A 12,500-nucleotide genomic window follows, 5' to 3' on the forward strand; every position below is an offset into this window, starting at 1 on the left:
GGGGGGGGGGTAAGCAGTACAGTATGCAACCCACCACCTACAATGTATGATCCTTTTGTTTTCTGCGACAGGCGGGGGGGGGGGGAAGAGAAACGTCCATTTAACTTTGCAGCTTTACTTCATGAGTTCAACACCCACACAGTCAATCCACATGCTGTTAACCTCCAGCTTCACACTCCACCACCATGTTTTTACTAATGCACGACTAAAGTTCAGAGGCTGTGAACAGTTAGTTAGATCTGTCGGTAAACACGTACAGAGTGGCAGCTTTTCAATACAAGTGCGTGGCAAAGTAACCGTAGTTTAATAAACTGTAAAACTAAGCAGGGCTGTAACTTATGATTATTGTCATTATTGAGAAATGTGCCAGTTTCCTAAACTCAGTCTGTTGATACTCGGGGCTGAACTTTGCTCTCCATCTGGCGCTAAAAATGGAGTCGTCGGACCGCTGTGTTGAAGCACAGCAGAGATGATGAAACTGTCTTTGATGTGGATCTCCTGGTTGGCGTAGGTGAACATGCGTTTACCCATAATACCCCATTCTGCACGTAGGTACATGCATCTTTGGAGAAGCATGATTCCAGAATCGTAGAATTTTGGACCGTTTGTCAAACAAGACATTTAAATGACGTTACCTCGGGCTTTAGGAAGTCGTTACATTTTTCATAATTTCTGACATTTTACAGATCAAACGACTTGATAAATGATAATAATCGTTAGTTACAGCCTTATTGTTGATACGTTTCCTGTCCTAATAATCAAACAAATCATTTAAACGCTAAACCAAAGTGTGTCGATGTTTCCTCTAAGAATTCAAGGTAGCATGAGGAGAGTAACTGATGTACAAATTGTCATTTTGTGAGTGAAGTATTGCTTTAAGCTGAATTCTTAATGGCTGATTAAAATATACAATCTCTGCTGTGGATATCTAGAGACTCTCTCAGCTCCTCCCATAAACCATTAGGAGGATGAAAACAGAGCTTGAACAGATTCCTTTGAATTCACAATAAGATAAAATGGCAAATTGATCCTTGACGATTAAAAAAGAGAAATGTAGTTTATTCCCTTGTAGCGATGCTGTGTTGTTTTTCAAGCCCTTTGTTGTTGCAATCATCATTATTTTTTTTGTAGATCCAAGGTCTGAGCTCATTGTTCACAGTTGAAACCTGCAGGAGGCCTGCTGATGGTGCGGTGGATAGGCAGGCCAATTTAACATACCTCAGCCTGTCGTTGGATCTATAATGAGTGTTTAGAAGTGAAAGAGAAAGCAGGAAATCAATCAAACCAGAGGGGAGTTGCCTAGACTGAGATCGGGTCCGACGAGATGGTTGTTTGAAATTAAAAGAAATGAGTGCGTGTGGCGAGTGAAGCAGAGAGAATGAGTGAACTCTTGTTAAGAGGGGGAACACACGTATATATGGGGGGTTGAAATAAGGTGATCGTCCAGAGGGAGCGAGGAAACCACATGTAGAAGGAAAAGCCAGAAGAAAAACAAGGCGAGAAAAGGGGTGAGAATGAGAAATAGAGAGGGAAGAGGAAGTGGAAGGTGAGATGTATACTGACCTGTGAGAGATCTGGGATGTCACCCTGATCTATTCCAACTTGCTGTCGTCAAAAACAAACAAATAAAAAATAAAAAAAGGGAAAAAGGTAGGTGGGATAAATGGAGAAGAAGAGCAGGGTCCATTTGTAAAATAATAAAATAGAAGATGAGAAAAAGAAAAAAAAAAAACAGGGGAATCATTACTTCATGCAGTGGCAGTGTCAACATAAATGACAACAGAAATAAACAAGGAAAGGTTTGTCGACATCTGGATTGGCCGAGGAGCCGACCAATCCTCACAGTGAATGACGATGGTGATTGGACGGGGATAAATATGTCTGACCAATGAGGGAAGGCGGGCAATGGCGACTGATGATTCATGATGTGACAACACTGAACATATTCATTTAAAAAAAATTAAAAAAATCACTACGCAAAGATCGTCTCCAAAACAACTCAGACAGGTAACGTTTGTGTGACTCGTCGGGACACAGATAAAGAACATTAAGTCCTGGACTTTTAAAACATGGCCGCGGTTGTTTAACAAACCAACATTCAGAGCATTAATATAGCAGAAAGCAACCATTCGCTATGTGAAGATATTGTGCAGTAATGTCTACCTGAGCAGGGAATGAAGTCTCTCTCCCTCTGTGTGTGTTGTAGTCCGAGCCGCTCTGCACTGCCCTAATACAGCCGGTAAAGCTGCTAACGGCCATTAGCGCTGCTAGCGCTGCTAGCACTGTTAGCTGCTAGCCGCCGACTCAGCCCTCTCCATGTGGAGGCAGTAGATATGCTCCCAATTACATATTGAGCACCATTCTAGACATCAAGCTCCTGCTATTAAGCTTTACTTTCTGGATTTTCTAATTTTCGTTAAGTTAAAAAATATGATAATAGCGGCATCTTTTTTTCTTATCCAAAAGTGGCAACCCAAGATTCCGTTCCATTGCCTCCACACTGCTCTCAACATGGCGACAACGTTAGCCGCTGTTACCGTTTTAGTTTATTTGTTTACCGGCAGTAGGAGCGCAGTACAGAGCGGCGGCCATTAGCGAGACTCGCATGCACTATCCTACTGTAGAAAAACAATCTACAGCCACCGTTTCTGGTACATTGTGATGCTAACGTGACACATTTCTTTGACCATTTGTCCGTATGTTTTTCTTATTTTTTACCATTTATTCAATTACATTTTTGAATCATATCCATCTGCCATAATCTGTTTTGATTTTGTATCTCTGGAGGATGAAACATGTTCTACACATCTAAATTCAAACAAATGGATAAATTTGGAAATAATGGACAATTATTTCAAAGATCTAATTATTGGACAATGACCATTAAGAGCCCAATCTATCAAAACCAATATTTCATGTTCATTTTACTCTTCTCTGTTAAACTCCAACAGCATCTTGTGGGCAGAACAGTGGGCGGTAAACAAGCTAAAGGCCGTGTGCAGCAGCCTGTTTACGTGCATCATTGTGCAAAATCTGAGAAAGTTGTCAACTTGTGGACATAATATATGTCTCATCACAATGAGCGTCCAAACACATACTCTAAATGCTTTTAGGGGTGACAACTTTGCCTGGGTAATCATTTAGATTGATGTAATACTTTTAGCAAACAGATTCCAGATCAGAGTTAAGCTTCAGAAAAATGTCCGAGACGTGTAGTGTACAAAAGGAGCAAATCATACATTTACTCGCTGAATGAATGCATTTTGTTTTTTTAAACTAAGCGCTGTTTTGTCTGTAAAAGAACACGTGCATTATTTTCCAGAGCGCTCCTTAAAATCTAATTATAAAAGACAAAAGGGGGTTTGATTGGGACCATTTACATTAATGCAGAGAATGTGAACCACCAATGTATGTGACAGTAGCTGATTCTCACTGTTTCAAGTCGGCTGAAACAAAGGAGGGAGGGAAGAAAGAGGGCACGGGAGGAGAGAGAGAGAGAGAGAGGGAGAAAGAGGGATGATCTGTGGGCACTGGGCGAGGGAGAGCCGCACGAGTATCCATCTTTGTCAGGAGGAGAGGGGCAAGAGAGCGAGAGAACAGAGGATTATATGGAGGAGTGTGGGGAGCAGAGCTAATGGAGCGCCAAACCACATCCTCCATCTTATGGTTATTTTGGGTGTATACAGACACATATATATATATATACACATATATACACACATGTATGTGTGTAAGTGTCTGCACAGCAAATGTGGGGCAGTGAGGGCAAGTCGGTTACTGCTGTCTGCTCACGGTACAGTAGCTGTGTGAGCAAAAACTGCGACAGTATGGGGTCTTTGTGTTGGATATAAGGCGATCCAAAGAGGTGTTTGAGGATGTGTGTAAGTATACGTGTTTAGGGGATTTAGTCGGGACGAGGAACAGACGAGAAATTATGAGGAAAAAGGGTAAAAAAGGTCGTTTAAACAGGAGTTGCTCGAGGGTAAAATTTGAGAAAATCGACGCTAGAAAAAAAATGTACTCCTGATGTGTGTTTGCACACGTATTTTTGATTGTATGTGTGTGCGTGTGTGAATATACCTCGGCCACTTTGAGGAACTCCGACAGCTTCGTCATCCTGCAAAGGAATTTCTTGTAGATGTCCAGAGCATCTTTGCACTGGTTCTTCTTCATGTCAAAGTATTTCTCTACAGACACAGAAAAGAGAAATAAGGATTTAAAAAAGGAGATGGAAAGGAAGGAAGGAGGCAGGAATCAGTACATGATTGATTGGTGACAAACGGAAGCAGCTACATGAGAGCATGTCAAAACCTACTCTGCTGCTAGGAAACCACAGTGTGTGTGTGTGTGTGTGTGTGTGTGTGTGTGTGTGTGTGTGTGTGCTGCTGGGTTTGTACACGCAAAACAAAGTGTAGCTATACTTACACCTCATCATTTCTGACACATGTTAGCATGTCGGCTGTGCATCCTAGCAGAGTGAGTGTGTGTGTGTGTGTGTGTCTATCAGAGCTACAGAGTAAAATGTTTTTTATATCCATTGCAATGTCAACTTGCACAACAAACACATCGTGAAAGACTGCAAAAGTTAATTGGAAGAGAGTATTAGTAGAAATGCATTCATTCATTGGTGCCTTTTGTGTTTAGTTCAATGAACTCATTTCCTATTTATTTTTAGCTGAAAGCTGCAGAAAGGCAGAGCGAAGTATACTTTAATATCTGTTATTTATTGCAGGTAAAAGCATTATGACCAGTGTGTATGTGTGTGTGTGTGTTACCCAATAGGTTGATGACCCCTTCATTGTAAGCAGCAAACAGCCTTATGGAGTCTTTGAAGAGCAGCATGAAGGCTGAGTTGATCACTCCATTGGTGAGCTCATTAGGGTTAGCCTGAGAGAGAGAGAGGGGGGAGAAAGAGAGGGGGAGACAGAGAGAGAGGTAGAGAGAGACAGAGAGAGAGGTAGAGAGAGACAGAGAGAGAGCAGGTCAACGAGACGTCTCTATCACATCTTTCTGAAGCTCTTCAGAAAAAAGAAAAAACATCTTTCAGACATATTTTTTCCTGAATACTACCACCTCTCTCTCGCGCTCTTTGCTATGAAGTACACACACACACACACACACACACACACACACACACACCAACTGTCAATTTAGTTTAGGTGGGAAAACGATCCATCTGCATCTGCTCTTTGAAGCTCGCCGGCACAAACCACAATGCACTCACCAATTTCTACAAATCTCCACCCAATCCCCTTCTCCCCTCTGTGCAGGCTCTCTCACACACACACACACACACACACACACACTTAAACTCAAAATGTGCCGCCATGATATGCTTCTTATACTCCATCAATAAAGAGAGGTTTCAAACTTTGCAAACTGTTTCTATTTACATTTTGATTGGAAAGTGAATCGACCACAACTTTGACAAGCGCGCATAAAGACACACGTATGCAAAACACACACACTCTCACACACACACACTTAGTACCTGGAAATCCAGCAGAGCATCCAGCTGGTTCTGAATGATGGGCAGCGTCTTGATCAGCTTCTCTGTGTTCATGGTACGCATCACGCCGTCGATCCTGGCAGAGCACGAAAAAAAACACACACAATAGTAACGGGCACCTTGTTGAGGGAAACGATTTCTGATGCAAATTAGGGTGTACGCATTAAAAAAGGATGAAATGATGAGGAAAAAACCGGGACAAAAAGGTTTTCTCAGTAATGCAAGGCAACGACTACTCGCGGGGAAAGTCCTGCAACAAACGGCGACTGAAACACATTTTGCAAACGGATAATGACAGTCTGCTCAGCGGGTTTTCGGCAGGACAAAGGATTCATTCGACGACCATTGGACTTTCTGATATTGAAATGATCTTCCTAACACAACAGTGCACCCACTGTCATATTTACATATATTTACACAGGCCTCCAGCAAGGCCGCGTTCTCCGTCGATGCATTCAAATGTTACAATGGCCGACATTAAAAGGGACAGTTCAGATGTTTTCAGGTGGGCTTGTATGAGGAACTCACATCCACAGTGTTTTCCCTACAGTAGATGGCGGTCAGCTGTTTGTACCAACGCGGGAGAAGAGCAATGTGCGGCAGCAAAATGTATTTTGATACACCTAAAAATATGATCAGTTTAAGTGTCTTATTCAGAATATTCTCACAGCTGACGGGGAACTGAAGCCGTTATCTATACTCGCTTCAAAGTCACAGGACTCCATTGACAAAAACACTAATTTTACCTCATACGGGTACATGTCTAGTATCTTTTGGCCTGGATTAGTGACTTCCTTGCTTCCTTCATGGTGGCGTCAACCAGGCCAGCTGTTTCACTCTATTTTGAGAGCGGTTAAACAGCAGACCTGAAGTCTGGGGACCCCCGCTCTGTAGGCAAAGGGTCCCCACAAAACGGGTCTCTCACAAAAGCATAAAAGCAAGTAAGCTACTACTTCTACGTTTTTATTCAACTGCTTAAGTTAAATAAAAAAAATTACTGGGCAGATACAATTTTCAGCTTCAGTCTATTATTAAGACATTAGCATGGTTTAGAAGATACTCTACTGTAACATACACGGTTTAGTATAGAGAGTGTATACTGCCATCAAAACAAGAGACTTTGCAAAGAAAAAAAGAAAACTTTCAGTTTCTGTCTTTTGCCATTCGCTAACTTAAGTGCTGAAAGAGTGTGTGTGTGTGTGTGGCCTCCTTTACCCCCTCTTCATCTTGGTGAAATCCACAGCCACCAGTCTGTAGGACATGGCCTTCTCGTTCAGATAACGGCTGTATCGTCTGATGAAGGTCGACATGTCGTAACCTGGGAGGGAACAAGGAGAGGAGGGAACAAGGAGAGGAGAGAAGGAGGGACACATACAGAGTGCGTTATGTGAGAAAACCATCCGTCCTATAAACTGTCTGTTTTGTGATGTCTTTGAGGCACATCCTGCCCATCTGCTTCTTCAGAAGCTAATCACAACACGGATAGAGCTCGTAGTGTGTGTGTGTGTGTGTGTGTGTGCGCTTTACCTTGCAGGGCTCCCTTATCCAGGAAGTTGTTCAGGTTAAACAGAGTGTTTCTGGAGGCCAGGTACTGGATCAAACGCTGAGATAAGGAAGACAAAAGGGAATGCTCGGTCAAATCAAGGTTAGCGAGGGGCTGACCCAGACGTTAAACTTATATCAGATAAAGTCCCAGTGACACAATAATTCTTATAGTTAAACACTTTATATATTATGAGACAAAACCTTCGCTTGGAAGTTACAAGTAGGTTTCTAACTGTATGGTTGCTGGTTTGAGGCCATCTTCTCTTTTTTCACAATGTATTGAGATAATTAAGAGCGACCGATCAAGCGAAACACATTCCCGCTCCCTGACAGATGGTAATAGCTTGTGCTCATTAGCCAACAGCTAATAACAAAGAATATGATATGATTCATCACAGACACCAACGGCTCAATTAAAACGCAGCGCACGGCTTCCACTCAAACACCACCTGTCGAGAGAAGTTAAGAAACGGCAACGTGATGATTAAATAATAAATGTAGGTTCTGAGAAGGTCTTTTCTTGTTGTGCGTCTCTTGTTTGCCTTCCTGCAGAGAGGTCAGAGGTCAAAAACGTGTGATGAATAATGTCGTTCCGGTCCTTTACAGATTCTTTGACACCTCTGTTTGTATTTGAACGTCTCTCCGCCGCTAACAGAAACTTGCCTCTCTCTCTTCCCTTCCAGCTCAACACTGCTCACTTGTTCGTTGTGACGGACCTGATGTCACTAAGCAGGAGCTGGAAGCTCTTCACTTCCCATTTTCCAGGGAAGGTTTGCTCAGCGTATCTGCTCTTTCTCCAACACCACCTTGCGTCACGTTTACACTTACAATACATTCGCTCAGTGCAGCGTCCCTCAATGTTCAGGTATCAGAAGAGAGCTTCAACTGTTCAAGGCTCATCTATACTTCCCCAAAAGCGTTCTTGCTTCTATAGCAGAGATGGGCACCAGAATTTGAGTCAGAATTTCTCAAATTTCATTTCATGAACGGAGAGGACAAAAACAGACATTAGAGACCTGTCAATCACTGTGTAGCCCCACCCTAAAGCATTCCCTGCTTTATGGTCTGTTTGACTCTAAATGGACCATAATGTACTTTATGAACATCATGCTGTATTGAAGAAGACTTGAAACTAGAGATTGAGACCATAAACTCATGTTTACAATGTTTACTGAGGTAATAAATCAAGAGAGAAGTAGAGTCATTTTCTCATAGACTTCTATACAACCAGAGGAGTCGCCCCCTGGTGGACACTAGAGAGAATGCAGCTTTAAGACATGAAGCTTTGACTTCACTCCTCAGACCCGGAGGTTGCCGCCTTTATAACAGCTATATCCTTTGAATTGTCGGACTTCAAAGACCTTGGGTGAAGTAGAATAACTGTATTGTGTACATAACGTGGATGAAAGAACTCAAACTACATTCAGCTGCACAAGCACCTGGAAAACACATCTGCACAGGTGTCAGACGGTGCCATCTTCTTCTGACAGATGGTATTTACAAAGTTGTGAGGCAGGTTATGAAACAGGTTAGGTGGCATTATTACCGAATGATGCTACACTGATTTCACTTACTGTGTTAAAATTACTGAATTGTAACCGTGTTTATTTATTACAACTCTGCTCATTAGCAATTCAGATTTTGTAGCTGTTTCCTATAATAGAGATGTAAGAAGTTAAGCATTTTACTACATCTTCTTGATGATTTCTATGTTTATCTGCAGGTGCAAAGAATGCAACAAAAGATTTTTCAACTGAAAAAATAGAAGTAAAACCTGCGGTTTGCTATGAGGTAGTCAGAATTGCTGACGAATTACTGAATTGGAAATGAAATGTCCAGAATCATTGTTGCCAAGGAAAACCGTTGGGAGACTTGAGACCTAACTTGAACTCCGGACTTGAGATTTAACTTCCCTCTCTCTCTCTCTCTCTCCCTCTCTTAACACTAGACTCGAACTTGCATTGTGTCCCTTGAGTTTAGTGCAGTGGAATAAGTCTTGACCACCATCCATAGTTTTGGGAACTCAGGCCTCAGGCTTCCCAAAAGCATCTTAATGTTAAAGGCCGTCTCTGTCCAACTAACTTAAAATGATCTGAGATTTGCCAGTTTGCCAATTCCTGAGTTGGCAGCGAACCAGCCCTCACTGGCTGGTTGAAGCATCTGAGAATGTGTGTGTGTGTGTGTGCGCGCATTTGTGAGTACAAAATATGCTTGCGGGTATGTGTGTTGGCCTCAGCAGCACTGACACGTTTCCAAGGGCTCTGGGACTATTTAAAAAGGCATAAAGGATTGGATTTGGTTCACGTCCTTTATGTGTGTGTGCGCTCCCGCTGTGGGAACCAAACTTGTGGGGACTCAGCTCCCATCTGTGGACAGAAATGTCCCTAAAAGGCAACCATCTATTTAACGGTTAAGACTTTCTACAATTCAGAGTTTCGTCTAAGTTACAGAGTAAAAACAAGTTACGGTTGAGGTACGGCTTGAGGTGCATGCAGAAGTTGTGGTAAAGGTGAAAGTAAGGCTGCATTCACACCAAATCAGGCCTCCCATGCATTTGAATGTGGTTACAGCGTTTAGGCTGTGGCGGTGATGCCAAGAAACAACTTTTCAAGAAAGGCCACCCAACGTCCTGCTTCGATGGCAAATAACCGGCAACCAGACCGCAAGACGACGTCAGGAAGCGGATCATCAAGGAAGACCAAAGAACTATGGAGTGTAACGTCATATTTCACATGTAGACACTCAGTTTGGCCTTTTAGCGGTTTAAACGGTTTAAAACACACCGGTTGAAAGACTAGGACTATGCCCAGACTATGGGGGTTGGTTGGCATCCGCAGCACAAGGGCAGAAACCAACCGTCTGGAAGCACCGGAGACAAAGCGATGGGAGGGAAGAAGCTGCTAGAGACCTCACAGACCCAGAACCCCAGTGGTTCAGACCGGTCAGCGTCCTCTGAGGAGCTACTGGTGTGATCTAGGTGTGTGACAACACAGTGAGGCGACTGTTCGTTCTAAACATCAATGGCGGCTCATGAAGAGGTTAGCGTAGATGTAGCATCAGTTACATCAAAACCGGAGAGTATTTCTGCATCGCAAGAGAAAAGCAAACAACGGTATCGAAGGCTTTTCTCTGACTGGCTTTGGCAAGAGTTTGATTGACAGATGGTTCATCCAATCACCTGCAAAGTATCGGTTTTGAAAGGTCCTGCCCTTTCCCAAACAAACAGTTTCCGATGACAGCTTCTTAATTTTGAATCCATGATTATTTCAGCTTTTAACGCGAGTGAAATGCCCTCAGAACTAAATATGTGTTCTTAGGATCTTAAACGAGATGCTGTCTTGATGCATCTCGACTAAGAGTTCAAGTTTTAGTGTGAAAATTGAGAAATACGTGATGAGTTTAGCAATAAACCCAGGTTAAGACAGAGAAACTTAGACGGAGATGGTCCCGGATAGAGAGGAGCTAGCAAGAGAAGCAGCTCACAGACTCTATGAGCTCTTTCTCTGCTTCGTCTTGTGTGCCGACTGCTCTCCTCCTCATCGAAAGCCCAGCTGACGTCTGCATGCGTCTCTCCCTCAGACTCGGATACAAAAGGCGGAGGCTGAGAGAGAACCCACACAAAACGCATGGATATAGTTAAAAAGGAGAGAATCTATAAAGGGGCAGAATCACTCTGCACAGAGGGAGACTCAGAAACCCGCTGAGCTCTAGATCATTCGGTGAAGACGCCGCTCTGAGAGGAGATTGAGATTTTTGAGAATAGGTGTAAGAATAGAGAGGAGAGTGTACAGAAATAGGGAGGAGGGGGAGACGGAGAAGTGGGTCGGCTTGTCAAATAATTCATGTTAGCATATCGGAGAACAACCTCATGTTTTATTGATGCATGTAGATCCTGGCTACTCCCTGCCTCTTTCATCCTCAACATAGCTATACATAGCTACTCCCTCTTTCTCTCCATCTCCTCTCCTTCTTCCACGTCTTTCTCTCAAAAGTGCACAAGTTGGTAGTTTCCCTAGTAACCGAACACCACGGCCTCAGCGCTGACCTGAAGTGGTTTTCTTTTCTTTTTGCATTGTGTAGTCGTGTTATGTGGAGGAGAAGCCAAGGCCGGAGCTCTGTAGACTGTTGCTGCATTTTGATGACAAATTGTGTCTGGATGAAGATCTAATTGAGTTCTGCTTGACAAAGACGTAACGGCTTAAAATGAGTGCTTAAATCCTGCCACGGTTATTACAATGCGACAGATTTTTTAGGCTTCTTTCTCAATCACACAGGCAATAGAACGTGGTCACCCATGTCCATATACTTTTAGTCAGGGGCTATTTTTTTAATGGTTCAACCTACCTCGGCCCGTTTGTTCCCAAAAAACACTCGGGCATTGGTGGGCATGTCTTTTTAGGTACAGGTGAGATGATGAAATCAGGTGGCAACCTCTGGTTCTGAAGAGTGAAGCCAATGCTGAAGTGTCTTAAAGCTGCATTCTCTCTAATGTCCATCAGGGGGCGACTCCTCTGGTTGTATAGAAGTCTATGAGAAAATGACTACTTCTCTCTTGATTTATTACCTCAGTAAACATTGTAAACATGAGTGTATGGTCTCAATCTCTAGTTTCAAGTCTTCTGGTTGCAAAAATCCAAGATGGTGACAGCCAAAACACCAAACTTGAGGCTTCAAAACGGCAGTCCACAAACCAATGAGTGACATCCTGACGACTACGTCCACTTCTTATATAAAGTCTATAGATGGAATACGATGCAGGGAATACACTTTGAGTATACTCCTTGAGTTTCGAAGGCAACGTTTCTTATTTTTCTACCCAGAGGAAGTAATGAATGGTAACTCAAGGCTGCCACAGAAGTACGTAATCTACCCAGAAAGAGCTGTACTCACTGACTCCAGATCTTTTTCATCTCTCCTCCCTTTGGTATAAATATAAAAAATAAAAGAATTGCACAGACCAGCCTGGTTGGTAAACACCAGTGTGCTGTGTGCAGCTCACTGACGTCACATTACATGATATCTGGGAAGTTGAAACAGTTCCTGCTCTGCCCTCTTTGGGCCTGCCAACGTGTACACACACAGCCAGCAGGGAGGAGGCCACCTGGGTCTTCTGGGTAAAAAACAAGAGCTCAAAGTGCACATCTATTAAAAGTATCCCAACTACGGTTTACAGGGAATACAGACGGGTAGTCTCCAAAAGGGGGGCCGTTGAGTCCACATGGGAATTTGTTTTTTTGGCAGCGGTGCTCGACTTAACTTCACACATGCACAAACTTCCACAGAACTGACTGCAAAAACCACGAGCTCCACTGAAGGCTGATGACTCACGCAAGAAAAATGAGTCGTGATCGAGCCGTGTTGAATGAAAGCAGCTCTTATGCAAGCAAGAGAAAGGACACACAAGGAAACAGGCGTGCGGACCGGTACAGACACATGTTCACACACA

The 12,500-nt window shown here is 43.1% G+C and overlaps 1 protein-coding gene across 9 annotated transcripts in view; it reads right to left on the reverse strand.

Annotated features, from left to right (window-relative positions):
- The window catches only part of LOC116385582 (phosphatidylinositol-binding clathrin assembly protein), a 59,145-nt gene that overhangs the window by 25,084 nt on the left and 21,561 nt on the right, over positions 1–12,500 (reverse strand). For 6 of the 9 annotated variants that reach the window (XM_031851179.1, XM_031851188.1, XM_031851185.1 and 3 more), the window contains exons 3-8: positions 7,037–7,112; positions 6,725–6,827; positions 5,492–5,585; positions 4,776–4,887; positions 4,081–4,187; positions 1,564–1,605 (exon numbers count right to left, since the gene is read on the reverse strand). In XM_031851179.1, the coding sequence (XP_031707039.1) occupies positions 1,564–1,605; positions 4,081–4,187; positions 4,776–4,887; positions 5,492–5,585; positions 6,725–6,827; positions 7,037–7,112 (534 nt within the window). Of the gene's footprint in view, positions 1–41; positions 63–1,218; positions 1,237–1,563; positions 1,606–4,080; positions 4,188–4,775; positions 4,888–5,491; positions 5,586–6,724; positions 6,828–7,036; positions 7,113–12,500 lie in introns of all 9 variants that reach the window. The other 3 variants (XM_031851180.1, XM_031851182.1, XM_031851186.1) reach the window with 3 other exon arrangements.

This window comes from Anarrhichthys ocellatus, unplaced genomic scaffold (genome assembly GCF_004355925.1).
Source record: "Anarrhichthys ocellatus isolate YVR2014 unplaced genomic scaffold, GSC_Weel_1.0 scaffold11, whole genome shotgun sequence".
NCBI lineage: Eukaryota > Metazoa > Chordata > Actinopteri > Perciformes > Anarhichadidae > Anarrhichthys > Anarrhichthys ocellatus.